This window comes from Balaenoptera musculus, chromosome 18 (assembly GCF_009873245.2).
Source record: "Balaenoptera musculus isolate JJ_BM4_2016_0621 chromosome 18, mBalMus1.pri.v3, whole genome shotgun sequence".
NCBI lineage: Eukaryota > Metazoa > Chordata > Mammalia > Artiodactyla > Balaenopteridae > Balaenoptera > Balaenoptera musculus.
In genome coordinates, this window is record NC_045802.1 from 21,065,906 (window position 1) to 21,080,617 (window position 14,712).

A 14,712-nucleotide genomic window follows, 5' to 3' on the forward strand; every position below is an offset into this window, starting at 1 on the left:
CAATATGGAGAGGTAAAAATGACTCAGTGAAGTTTGGCTATTTATCATTTATCATTATCGCTTCCTCATTTGAAACTTCTTTGAGCAAAGATTTTACATTTCTTTTCTTTTTTACATTTCCTCTACCTTCTGGCATTTCAGGGGGGTACAGAGACTGATGACTGATTCTCACCTTCACTCTTAACTCCTTAACTCTTTCCCACTCCTAGCCACACCTATGAAGATACCAGAAACTATGAGTTGGGGAAGAGAAGTAAAAGAACAAGGTGGAAGAATCTATCATGCCCCTGTTTCCCTTGGCTTGTCTAAAAATTAGCAGACCTAGTCTGAGCTGGGAGAAAGGGCAAGGTTTAATTGCATGCTAGATGAAAGTGTTGATTTAGATTGGACTTGTTTAATATCTAAAAATGAGACAAGGCTAATAGATGAAAGTGACTAGAAAAGCCTTGGTAGAGAGATGTGTGCCATGTGAGTTTAAAGGGCAGTAGTAGGAGAAGGATAATGTTTGCTTCCTGCTTATATGGAACTTATCAAAGCTAGCTCATTCCATAAAATGGTTACAGCACCATCTTCAACTTTCCTTTCTCTCTCTCTCATATTAAAACAAAACATGATAACATGAGCAAAATCTAGGTGATGTTAGGTGTGGCAATGACTTTTTTTCTTAATTTTTTTATTGGAGTATAGTTGATTTACAATGGTGTGTTAGTTTCTGCTGTACAGCAAAGTGAGTCAGTTATACATACACATCTATCCACTCTTTTTTTTTTAGATTATTTTCCCATATAGGTCATTACAGAGTATTGAATAGAGTTCCCTGTGCTATTCAGAATGACTTTTTAGATATGACACCAAAACAACAATCCATGAAAGAATAAATGGTTAAGTTGGACTTCATTAAAATTAAAAACTTCTACTCTGTGAAAGACGTTCTTAAAAGAATAAAAAGACAAGCCACGCACTGAGAGAAAATATTTGCAAAACACACATCTGATAAAGGACTTGCATCCAAAATAAAGAGCTCTTCAACTCAACAATAAGAAAACAAGCCAATGAACATAGCTACTCCAGCTTTTTTTTTTTTTACATCTTTATTGGAGTATACTTGCTTTACAATGTTGTGTTAGTTTCTGCTGTATAACAAAGTAAATCAGCTATACGTATACATATATCGCCATATCCCCTCCCTCTTGCGTCTCCCTCCCACCCTCCCTATCCCACCCATCTAGGTCACAAAGCACCGAGCTGATCTCCCTGTGCTATGCAGCTGCTTCCCACTAGCTAGCTATTTTACAGATTGCAACAAAACACATGAGAGGATGCTCAACATCAGTAATCATTAGAGAAATGCAAATCAAAACCACAATGAGGTATCACCTCACACCAGTCAGAATGGCCATCATCAAAAAATCTACAAACAATAAATGCTGGAGAGGGTGTGGAGAAAAAGGAGCCCTCTTGCACTGTTGGTGGGAATGTAAATTGATACAGCCACTATGGAGAACAGTATGGAGGTTCCTTAAAAAACTAAAATAGAACTACCATGTGACCCAGCAATCCCACTACTGGGCATATACCCTGAGAAAACCATAATTCAAAAAGAGTCATGTACCACAATGTTCATTGCAGCAATATTTACAATAGCCAGGACATGGAAGCAACCTAAGTGTCCATTGACAGATGAATGGATAAAGAAGATGTGGCACATATATACAATGGAATATTACTCAGCCATAAAAAGAAACGAAATTGAGTTATTTGTAGTGAGGTGGATGGACCTAGAGTCTGTCATATAGAGTGAAGAAGTCAGAAAGAGATATTACTGTATGTTAACACATGTATATGGAATCTAAAAACAAAAATAGTTCTGATGAACCTAAGGGCAGGACAGGAATAAAGACGCAGACGTAGAGAATGGACTTGAGGACACGGTGGCGGGGGTGGAGGGCGGCGGATGGGAAGCTGGGACGAAGTGAGAGAGTAGCATCGACATATATACACTTGCAGCTTTCTTTTGATTAGTGTTAGTATGATGTATCTTTCTCTATCCCTTTACATTTAATCTATCTGTGTTTTTATATTTAAAGGAAGTTTCTTGCAGACAATATATAATTAGCTCTTGTCTTTTATCTACTCTGACAGTTTCTATCATTTAACTGGCACACTTAGACCATTCACGTTTTAACGAATTACTGACATTGTTGGCTTAACATCTACCACATTTGTAAAGTTTTCTATTCATTGCAGTTGTTTTACTTCTTTGCCTTTTTGAAATCTTCTGTTCTCTTTCTGTCTTTTCTGGTTTTAGGTGAGAATTTTATGAGTCAGTTTCTCTCCTTCAGTTTCATTCCTTTCTTAGCATATCAATTATACTTATAAAAATTTTTTTAAAGTGGTTGCCCTAGAGTTTGCAATATACATTTACAGCGAATCTAAGTCTACTTTCAATAAACACTACACCGCCTAATGGGTATGGCAAGTATCTTTTAACAGAGTAGTCCCAATTCTTCTCTCCATTCCTTATAACACCGCCATCATTCGTTCCATTTATCCTTGTGCTATAATCACCCAGTACATCGTTGCTATTCTTGCTTAGAACAAAGACTTACCTATTAGATCAAGTGAGATCACTTATCCTTCTCTGACACTCTTCTTTTTTTAGGTAGACCTGAGTTTCTTTTGTTGCTCACACGGTGTGGAATACTTTCTCTTACTAACCAATTTAAATCATTTTCCTTTTCCAAAGTCTACCTTAAACCTTATACAATCCATCCTTCTTGATTAACACAACCCATACTTACTGTTCTCATTACTTAATTCAACAAACATTTAACACCTCCCATGTGCTAGCTGTACACATAGTGCTGAGGGTACAGTCACACAGCACAAACCTTACTACCATCAAAGATCTCATGATTTAATATAGAAACTAGGCAGGTAAACAGTTACATTAGAGAATAAGAGCTCAGTAAGGGGGTAGATAGGGGATACTCTGGGACCATAAAGGTAAGCACTCTGACTGGGTGTAGAGAGAAGAGGTGCTTAGGGAAATCTGCCCAATGAAGATGATATCTGTCTTCTCAATTTAGACTTCCCTATTTTCTGATACATTTCCCCATCCCCATGATTTTTTTTCTTTTTCTTCTAGTATGTTAAAATTCCACCTTTCCAATAGACTCCTCTGCCATCAAAAACTACACGGGTCTCCTCTATAATTAAACATATTTCATTTCACTTTTCACTAATTCCTCAAGTCTTAGTTCACACCCCATTCCTGCCCCAGGGTTACTCACATTTATGAAGTACTACTGTCTGTACCATTAATTGGGCATAAATTCTATGCTCTTTGTATTGTTATTTAAGGTTCTTACTGTATGTGTATCTCATCTTTAGAGTTTAACTAAAGTTCTTGAAAGGTCCTGAAAGGCAGGGACCAGATCAATCGTGTCATTCATTCCCTACAGCATTTAGCATTGTATGCAAACTGCAGGTATTTATTTCAGGTTTTTATTTCAGTGTTTGAATATTCATTTTTATAAATTGTATTTTGGTCATTTTAAGTATTCATTCATTTATTCAACGAGTATTTTGAACATCTACTATATGCAAAGCACTCTGCCAAGAACCTTTGGAGACACAGGATTACTAATAGTTAAGGTCATTGAATCTCCAAGTTGCCAAAAGCAGGAAAGCCCCCCACAAAAAAGAATTATCCAGCCCAAAATAGCAAGAGTGAAAAACTTTGTACCAGAGGATAAACTTCAACTAAAAGATAAACGGAAAAATTACAACCAAAGAACTGGTAGTGAGCAGTATATCTACATAACTGTGGGTTTTATTATTACAGAAAAGATTGTAAATTCAGAAATGTAGAACATTATAGAAATGTAGAAATGATATAACAAAAGTTGGTAGGGAAAGTGAGAAAGGAAATTGGATGTAACATAGGTATGTTGATTCACACATCTTTAATAGGCATGGATCAAAAGGTAATGATTTAGCATTGTAAATCAGTTACAGACTAGGCACATTTTAACAGTATAAACGTCGACACTAAAATAATTAATATAATCAACTAAAATCAGGGGATAGAGGAGACTGAAAAGGGGAAAGAAGAGGAAATATGCTAATTTTACCATTGCTTATAAGTAAGGAGTCAATAAATACCATATACAGAAATAGAGGATTAAGGGTATTATATAAAGTTATAATCATAAAAGTGGCTCATCTTTACTTCATAGCACTTAACACAGGGTAATTTTACATTTAGTTGTATGATTATTGGATCCCACCAGAGAGTAACTAAAAAAGAGGATTGGCAGAGTTGGTTTTGCTCACTATTATATCTCCAGTTCTTAGCACTGTACTTATAAATACACTCAGTTCTCATGATTTGTGGCAGTTCTGTTCTATAGTCTCAGTGAGCACTGAGTTATCCAACACTGAACCATTACTTCTTGGGAAAATACGGGGTTAGGTTCCTGCAAGCCTCTGGTCTCAACATTATCAGCAGCCAATCAATACGTAACCTTGTTTTCTATGTGCTTCTATTTAAAGACACTATTTAATATAGATTGTTCATTCATTAACATTGAACTCTCAGCCAACAACACTGTAACTCAGGCCTGAAGGAAGCTTCTCTAAGGCATATATTTTCTCCATAAGGCACATAACAGCCTTCTTGTACTATACCTAGGGGCTATTTTAGACTGTTAAATCACCAACAAAAGGTACAGAATTCAGAAAACATGGCACTAACTAGACCAGGAAAAGGGCAGTTATTTATAATACGAGAGCTAAAACAGGAAGGCACAGCCATATCTTTCTTTGACCTCAGCTGGGAATATGTGTGTTTTCAATGCCCTGCATGTGTCCGAGAATTATCATATATACCCCCCTCCTGCACAGTTTCACTATTATAAAAGGAGTGAGAAAGAGCTCTATATACTGTTCCAAAGTGTTCTTCATGATATATTTTGGGGCTAAAAAGACAAAATATAGTACAGTGTACTGATTGGGGGGTTATAAATAGATTCTAGCAGTTAGGTAAATTCACTCCTACAGAATCCACAAATGATGATCAACTGTACTTGTAGAAATGAATTAGATGTTACCATCTTACCACAAACATTTGTAAGTTGCTGGTTATTGGTGAGTGTCTTTAACTATTGTGATTCTGAGCTGTGCAGGTTGAGAAACTTCTGTAAAAAATAAACATCTGAGTAATGCACATACCTGCACGGGCTTTCTTCTGACATAAAGACAGTTTAGGGAGATTTGGAGGTAAGGGTCTTCTAAGAAGTTGTGGGTGGTTTTGCATTTTACTAATAAGCACTGTTTTTCACAGCTGTTGATTGAGAATTGAAAAGTTTTTGAATATGTTTGAATTGTTGCTGAAAAATAATTCATTCGGATCCAGATTACATCCTAATGAAACTTGTTCTGCACTAATACTATACTGGGTCCAAGCAGAATTCCTATAAAAGGAAAAGAGGGTAAGAAAATAATTTCTTAAAACTTCTAGAAAGAATCTAAATAAAATTTAGGCTTATAATTAATACAGAATTTAAAAATACATATACTGTTACCAATCAGGATCATTCTAAAATTTCACATGTTAGCAAAAAGTTCAGTCAGTGTTATTTCAGCTAGTAAATACTGATTTTCCAGAACAGTAGAAATGACACTCATTTTTTTTCTACCTCCAAAATATTATCAATTTATAAATTTGGAAAGAGTTTTTGGTCAAAAAGGTGAGGAAGTCCTTCCATGGCCTCTGAAGACCCACCTTCACAAATAACTCTTCACAAATAAGTTGTTTCCTTTCTGTAATACTGACTTATTTTAAATTTCAACCACTACACTTGGGCCATAACTATTTAACCCAAAAATAAAATGGTCTTCAATATAATGAGATTTTCCAGGATCGCGGTCCCAATTAGTACTGTTTTAGAAATGATGCCAGAAGATAGAACCAAATATGTGTGCTTAGTCGGGACAATATCAAAGTGCCTGGGATATCACTATTCCGTTGACAGTCTAGACGGGAACGCTCTGGAGCTGCACAAATGGGCCGCTTTATCCCCCCAGGATGACTTGCACAGAAGCACTCAAGGTATGCTTCCTGGTAGTACGTCCCACTTGATGCCTGTAATTTTCCGTTATTATTGGAAGAGATGCTTGGAAACGTTGGACTCGTACGCTTTCCTTTAGGGCAATCAGCTGCTTCTCAAAACAATCAGCTTTTCCTTTTTTCCTGGGAATTTAGGCAGGTTAAGGTCAAGTGAGGTCGCAGGTCTTCCCGCGGTATATGCTGTCCGGAAAGAAAGCACTCAGGCCACCCTCACCCACCCGCCAGGTGCGACCCGAGGCCAAGCAGACAGGCCCTAGCAACCGGAAGCCCATAAACCCGTCCCGGCCGCCGGATGCGCAGGCGCAGGGGGGGAGGGCGGGGCCGGGCGGGGAGCGCACCCGCCCGCGGAGCACTGCGCAGCCGGTCCCGCCCCACCGGGCGGCGTGCGCCGAGCCCACTCGCCTTGCCCAGCGGCTGTGCCGGGCTGCAGGAGAAGCCCGCTCCACGTGCACCTGCTGTACGGAACCCCGTGGTGACAATCGTTATTACTGTTTTTATTCTTAATGACAATGACCACTATTATGTATTTACTTTCCTCGCTTGCAAGGTGCTTAACTCGGGTGTCTAGGGTCCGGGCTGGCATTCTTTCATGCTGCACTTCTGCGCAGCCGGGTCCCGGGGCTGATTTTACAGGGCCCCCGAATAGCGAACATTGTTTTGTTTCTCTTCCTTTATGCGACCTGTTTTGTCTTTCTGATCCTTTAAAGTTCCTGGATGAATAGGAAATGTGTAGGCATAGGGGCATTAAGGATCCAAGAGAGCTTTAAAAGAAACCCATTTTTAACTGTCCTAGTTATTTGTTCTGACTATCGTGTTGTGACTTGTGTCCTGTGTCATGTTGTTGATGAACCTGTACGTACAGTGATCGATACATCGTGTGTGTTTGCATGTATGCGCATGTGTTTCTCTGGAGATTTGACGGAGAAAGTGCGAGAGAGAAAACTCATTAGGTAGGTGTGTAAATCCCAGCTCAGAAAGTGAAGTAGATGGAGCTATCTTCCAGTCTTGTGTTTTGTTTTGTTTTGCTTTATTTTGTAAGTACAAGTGTAGGAACTTTAGTACAGTTGTTGGAAGATGAGACTTGTTTGTAAATCTTTGTAACTTTGGGGATCTTTCAAGATTTACTCCCTAACCAAATCTTCCTTTTTCTCCTTAGGAACAAGCATATATTTTTAAACAGTCAGTGAAAAAAGTGGAAAAGTAAAAAAGTATTTCATCAGACTCTGGGACATATTCTGCCCCTTGTTTTCCTTTGTATGTGGTTTCTTTTCCTTGTAAGATAACTATGTCCCAATTAAGCTGCTGCCCAACACCATGAATTTATTCCACTTTTAATCCACCGAATAGATTAATTAGCTTCTCAGAAAGCTAAGAAAGTTGACAGTAGGCAGATCTGTTTGCTAGGTTTTGTCTCAAGTAATATTTGTTGTGCATATTTTGTAAGTGTGAAAAATGTTTATATTTTTAACCATGAAAAATATTTATGTTCCAATAGATAAATTGAGTCAGGTTCCTATCCTCTTAAAAGTTGTTTGAACCGTGAGAACTGCTGGGATTCAGTTTTACTGACCAACGCTTGGCCTTTAAAATTTATGCTTAGTATTGCATAGTCAAAATCAAAGCGATGCACTTATCAGTAGTTTTTTTTTAAATGCTTTGTCACACATGGAATCAGGCATCAGGCTTCATTCCCTGCAGATTTCTTCTAGCAAATAGCAGGCAGAAACTAGGGCTGTTTAATATGTAACCTCCTTAGGTGTGAATATTTTGTCTTCCACTACTTACTACTTCTGTTACTTAGCACCAAACATTTAGATAAATGAGATCGTGATTATGAAAATTAAATTCATGGCTTGGTGTGTTTTATATGCATATATCAGTTTTTCTAACACAGATTACGTGCTTCATCTATGGAAATGATGTACAAGTGCAGGCCGGATTTAGAAAGTACACATCACATTCAATTTGGATTCTTTTATTATTTTTATTTAATTTATTAATTTTTAAATTTTGGGGGGAAATATTGCTACCTCAATCTCCTTTTCTTTTTAAAAAATAATCATGTCTCTTTAAATAATACAACTCCCTCTGATTTTAAGGGTCTCCACCTGATATACAGTACAGTCAGCCTTTTTGTTTGTCGCATTAGCTGTGTGATGAAGCTTGTCAAAGTGAACCACAGCACTTTTAGCAGACTGTAGTAAGGATGCCACAGTAATGGTGAGCGCCAAGGTTGTGTACATTGTGCGGTTTTTTTTGTTTTTTTTTTAATGTTGCTAAAATGAGATAAAAGCCTTATGCACAAGCAACCCTACACACCCTGCAGGTAATGCTATTGATTTTCCTAACGAGTGCGGAGTACTTGGGGAATCTCAGATTTGCTATTGGTGAAAGGACACAGCTCTGTTGGAATGGTGTAGAAACTGTTGCTGGAAATCTCACTATTTTCTATATACCGCTCTGTTTGTTTTCCTTTTAAACAGGATGGAGGTTTACAAAATAGTTTGGTCAGTGTAGATTTAATTTAGCATTTTACTTTATGGAAATAACTGCAGTGATCTGTATTTTTGTGCTCATATTAGTTTTTAGAAGTTCTTTTAAAAAAATAGTTATTTTTGAGAGCACATTGAATAAACTGTTGAGTCCCCAGGGTAAACCAAGGCACGAAAAGCTTTTGAGAAAGAGGTATTTTCTTGATCTGAGTTTACCTGTTTTCTTATATATATACTGAGAAATGTCTTTACTCTTCACCAGTCACAGCGGCTTAAATGTATACTTTTATTTCATGTGTTTTCATGCTGCTGCATAGAGAACAATTTTATATTTCCTTAAATGTTAATAAAGATATTTTGAAGAAGCTGCTTTTCTTTTTACCTCTCCTATCTCATTGCAAAGACAAAAACTTCGTTTCTGTTCTTAATTATTTTGGGGCCGGTTATTTAGTTTTTTCTTTTTGTCTTTCAGGATGATAGTCCTGGGATTTTTTTCAGAAAAATCATTGTTAATAAGGAAAGGTCATGCAACCTGCATCATAGAATTAAGAAAAATTCCCAAACATAGTGAAAGAACAATGTCTATCTGTTATAAAAGCATATTCATGAATTCAGCCATTCATTCCAGAATGATTTATTGGAACCTGTGTGTAAGGCTCTATGCTAGGTGCTAAACTTTAAACTTTATTAAAACAACATGTAATGATTCATTTGAGGCTTTATAATTTTAGACATTAAAATGAAATTTTAAATCTTTTCGATGTCTTTATTTATCTATAATTATGGCTACTTGAGGTTTTTAAATTTTTTAACATTGTTTTATTATGTTGCTCTGGTAGAATACTGTTATTTATTCACACTACCCCGAATACTTAGGAACAGTTCTGTATTTCCTTAGTTTCAGTGATTGTTTTAGACTGTCTGCGCCCAGCTGATACTAGATATCTGTGTATATTGTGTGATTGTGTCCTTCACCAAAAAAGGGTAAATAATACTTGTTTCCTTAATGTTAGGTTGACTAAGCAACACTGCCTTTCATGCTGTGAGTGATGAAATGTCAATGGTGGTTACTTACCATGTGGAAGGCACTAGTCTAAGTGTTGATTTTATGTTTTATCTTACTCCACAGTTCTCATGTTAACTGAAAATTCTATTACCTGCATGATATGTCAATCAAAGGCAGCATAGCTCAGCTTGGCTGGGTTCAAAGCCCTGGCCGCTACTTGATAGCTCTGTGCCCTTGGACCAGCTACTCAACCTATTAAAGCCCCTGTGGTTTCTTCACCTGTAAAACTGGAGTAAAATGGTACCTGACTCAGGATGTTGTGAGGATTTAGAGAGAGAATCTAGGTCAAGGACTTAGGTTCATACTGGGTACAGATGAGTCCTCATTAGATGCTAGCTGTTGAAAACAAATAGCTCCGATTTCCTATCTGCGTTGTCCCTGCTTTATGTGATTATAGTTGATGTTAACCAAGGTATTTGGAGAGTTGAAGGGTGAATCCTGGGCATTTATCCATAAAGTATCACACTTGGTTTGCTAACGTCTCTGGTACGTTGGTGAAAGAGGTCTGCACCTCTCAGATTGTGAACAGATGCCGCGCGTGCTCCAGGGCAGGTCCCTACGTTCTGTCACTGGTCCTTATACCCCTCTGGGCCGCAGGGGAGCCATGGGACAGCTCATGCCTGAAAATGTCCAAGTACAGTGATGTGAGTAAAGAGACCTTGACCTGTGTCATTCACGTGAGTTGAGTCCGTGAGCTGCTGTGAGCGTTGATTGAGCTGGACCGAATCCATGATGAATGTCAACGTGTGTCCCAAGGATGAAAGCTGCCTTGTTCTCGGTGTCCTCCAGGCCAGCTGGTGAGCCAGACAAAAGTGGAAAAGGCCAAAAGGCTGCAGTGTGACCCTCCTCGGAATTGCTAGAGGGAAAGATGTTCTGAAAGCGTATCATTTTTCTCAGGTTTTTTCTAAAGTGCTCACTGGACTTTGGGAGAATAATCTAGTGAGTCCTTGGGACCGGCTAGGATTTAGTCCTAACCTTACAAGGAGCATGTGCCATACCCATGAGGTGTAGGGGCTGCATGCCCTCTTTTGTCCAGTCCTCAAAAAAAGACCTCTAGCATTTAGAACCATAGGTGAGCAGAAATGCTCTGTAATGACTTACTCTTCATTCTAAGGCAAATAGCAATTTATGATCTTAAACAGTAAATATGGTGGATTTGCTTTTCAAACTTATTCTGCTTTATGCTTACAGTCCTAAGTGTAATGAGGCCGAAATGGTGCCTCAGGATGGCAGGTGGGGAAGAGCACAGGTTGCCCACCCATGTCATGGTGCTTTATATTCTCCATGTTGGTGAAGAACTCACATTTCTTACACCACAACCGGACTAACAGAACCATCACTTTTGTTTCAGTGTCACACAGTGAGTTTAGTATGCTTTTGACAGTTCTTCAAGAGTTACAACAATCTCAATCCCCCCACCCTTATGTTTTGATGTTGGAGATTATATCAGGATTGAACTTAGTCAATCCCAGGACACTATTTCTTTTCTCACCCTGTTCCTTCATTTCCTCTGCCAGTTATTCCAGGTGAAGTAGTACCCTCCAATGGAAGAGATAATGGTGTCCAGCTCTGTTCAGGAGCCATGGGGAAGACAGATTATGGGGCTTTGCTCTTCCCTCCACCGCAATTCCAAGCAGAGCAACTACCCTTTTATCTGTTTGACATATTAATATGGCTCTGCTTAAGACTTGCTTTAAAGAAGAGGTTCGGTAACTACAAGAGATTTGCATGCAAACCACCAAATAGCATGAGAGTAAGTCTATGCTCCTGCTTTTCATCAGATGGTACCTCGTCCTGAATCATGGAAACTTTGCATGCCATTGCTGGTGGAGTACCTTCCTTGCACCCACGAACCCCACACTACCCACCCACCCGAATCAGACCCATAAGGAGATACCTCTAGTCACCCCTTCTTTCAGTAGGAGCTAAGGAAACCAGACCATCCCCTTCTTCCCCAACACCCACTTCCCAAACCCAGACTCCCGGCATTGAAAAGGATTTGCATCCAGAGGATTTGTACCTTCTCGTATCACTTTGCCCAGGTGATCCCTTTTGGGAGGAGAAAAAGCATCTCACCCTCACACTCACTCTCTGCTTCTTCTCAGTACATGGTTGTGAGGCACTTGATGTCCCCAGTGAATGGAAAAGGGACTTATAGGGTCAGTGAGCAGCTAAACTGTTAGACCACAGTGACTGAAAGTGGAACCACAAGTATAACAAATCCGGCTTGTCACCATTTGCTTAGTAGGAATTATTTAGTTAGGAACCAGAACGGCCGGTTTTGCTAATCTTGTAGTGTAAGACGAGCTGTAATGAATTAGAGCAGCTGTGATTTTTAGACCCACACCTGAGGACTAGACTTGATCCAGAGTGGGTTTTTTTGTTTGTTTTTTAAAATATCCTCAAGGTTTTTATTTATTTATTTATTTTTGGCTGCATTGGGTCTTCGTTGCTGTGTGTGGGCTTTCTCTAGTTGCAGCAAGTGGGGTCTACTCTTCGTTGCGGTGCGCGGGCTTCTTATTGTGGTGGCTTCTCTTGTTGTGAAGCACGGGCTCTGGGCACGTGGGCTTCAGTAGTTGTGGCACATGGGCTCAGTAGTTGTGGCTTGCGGGCTCTAGAGCGCAGGCTCAGTAGTTGTGGTGCACGGGCTTAGTTGCTGCGCGGCATGTGGGATCTTCCCGGACCAGGGCTCGAATCCGTGTCCCCTGCATTGGCAGGTGGATTCTTAACCACTGTGCCACCAGGGAAGTCCCCCTATTTTTCTTCTAGAAATCCTGATTTAAACACCTATCAGCTGTGTGTAAGAGTGTTTATTTCCCTTCATTCTAACTGATCCTGGGAATTAGTCAATTTTTTAAGCTTTGCTATAAATCTAATAGGTGGAAAATAACATCTTATTTTAATTAGCATTTGATTATTAATGAGCTTAAACATCGTTTCCTCTGTTTATTACTGAATGTTTTCTATTATAAGTGACTTATTCTAGTCTCTTGCCTATTTTTACATTTTAGTATTTATTATTCCCCCTGGTGATTTTGAAGGGAATCTTTGTATAGTATAGATACCTAATGTACCCAGTTTGTCTACCTCAGCTATTTAAGATGAGACATAAAGTGGTTACATATTTGGGCCCTAAAACCAAACAGGCATGGTTTGAGTACTGTCTCCACCATTTACTAGTTGTAAGACTTTGGTCAAGTTTCTCAACCCTCTAACTATTAATGTCCACATCTGTAAAATTGGGACAGTAATGGTGCTTATGCTACATAGAATTGTTGTGAAAATTAAATGAGAATGTCCTCAAAGTGCTTTAAGACAGTGCTTGGAGTATTGAAAATGCTCAATAAATGTCAACTATCATTTTTTCCCAATGATAATTCCAGAATCTAATAGTATAAAGAAAAGGCTACACTCCTGACCATTATTATTATAATTACATGTAACAGTGACTTTCTTTGTTGCTAAATTAAACTGAAATGGAACTTGTGCCCTTCCGAAAAATTATATATATATATATATTCATAAAGTTATTTTATGCTTGAGCATGTGTAGTTTGTTTAGTTGGTTAGAAATCGGTGCTAGGACTTTCAGTCTATGTGGCTATTAGTGCTGATGTGGACAGCCTTCTACCCACCTCAAATACATAGAAATGTAAGATAAAATATGTATGAGATGAACAGAAAGGGAGATCCCAGGTGTTGATACAAAAAAATTTAATGGCAGTGAAGTAAGGTCGAGGTGAAGCCATGGTACTCCACGGGGGTATCCGATGTGGAGTTTTAGGGGCCAGGCACTGGGATTGTACCGCTGACACAGGAAGTAAAGATGAGCTCTCTAGTCTGCAGTGGGCAGAGAATTGAATCAAAACACCCTGAATAAAGTTGAGAGCCTCAAAACTGAGACCCATCCTCTGGAGCTAGAAAATCTACACCTTAGCCAATGAAGTGTCAAGGAAGTTGACCATAAGGCTGGGCAAGAAATATACAAATATTGGACAAAGTAGGCTCTCATGGACTTATTTTTTAAGGATGCAAGGAAATGATTCATCAAGATGACATGCCAACATGAGACTGTCTGCACCTAACAACGTAACTTCTAAATACATGAAACAAAAATGGACAAAATTACAAGGAGATGTTATTGATACATTCATTTCTAAAATGGGGATTTTTTAAAAACACGTCTCTCAGTAACTAAGAGATCAAGCAAACAAAATATTAATAAGGATATAGAAAAGTTGAATAACCCAATTGATAAGTTTGATCTGATAGACGTATATGGATAACTGTATCCAATAACCAGAGAACACACATTCTCTTCAGTACACAAGAAATATTGACCAAGATTGATGCTTACTTGGCCATAAAGAAAATCTCAGCAAATTCTAAAAGAATATTTTGCAAGTGTCTTTGTCTGTTCTGGCTGCTATAACAAAATTATCATAGACTGGTGCCTAATAAACATTTATTTCTCACAGTTCTGGGAGCTGGGAAGTCTAAGTTCAAGGCACCAGCAGATTCGATGTCTGGTGAGGTCCGTTTCCTATTCCATAGATGGCTGTCTTCTGCTGTGTCCTTACATGATGGAAGGGGGAAGGGAGCTCTCTGGGATCTCTTTTAAAAGGGCACTAATCCCATTCATGAGAGCTCCACCCAAAGGCCTCATCTCCAGATACCATCACCCTGGGGATTAGGTTTTAACATATGAGTTTTGAAGGGACACAGACAGTCTATGGCAAAAGGTATCTTAGTTCGACTAGAGAGAAGATGGGTAGGTAAGGCTGCAAATGTAAGTCTGGGAGAGACTTAAACGTCAGGATTTTGACAGGCAGAGAGCTACTGAAAGATTTGGAGCTGGGAATCCTCGGGGATCTGCATTAAGAGATGTATCTAGAATTGAGGCCAACTTCCTCCCTTAATTTTCAAGAGCTAATGAAAAAGAACCAGCTCCAAGTAATTCATGAGTTCATGCAAAGTGAAGGCCAAATGATGTCACCGAAGCCTGCAGTTGTTCAAAGAAAG

At 38.9% G+C, this 14,712-nt stretch overlaps 2 protein-coding genes across 2 annotated transcripts in view; one reads left to right on the plus strand and one right to left on the minus strand.

The window, feature by feature from the left end:
* The window catches only part of LRRC63 (leucine rich repeat containing 63), a 60,704-nt gene extending 55,384 nt beyond the window's left edge, over positions 1-5,320 (minus strand). The window contains exon 1 of the mRNA XM_036832060.1: positions 5,236-5,320. Coding sequence (XP_036687955.1) covers positions 5,236-5,320 — 85 coding nt within the window. The remainder of the gene's footprint in view (positions 1-5,235) is intronic.
* Positions 5,321-6,570: 1,250 nt separating this feature from the next.
* LCP1 (lymphocyte cytosolic protein 1) overlaps positions 6,571-14,712 on the plus strand; it is an 82,060-nt gene continuing 73,918 nt past the window's right edge. Inside the window, exon 1 of the mRNA XM_036831869.1 lies at positions 6,571-6,590. The gene's annotated coding sequence lies outside the window, so the exon portion shown is untranslated. The remainder of the gene's footprint in view (positions 6,591-14,712) is intronic.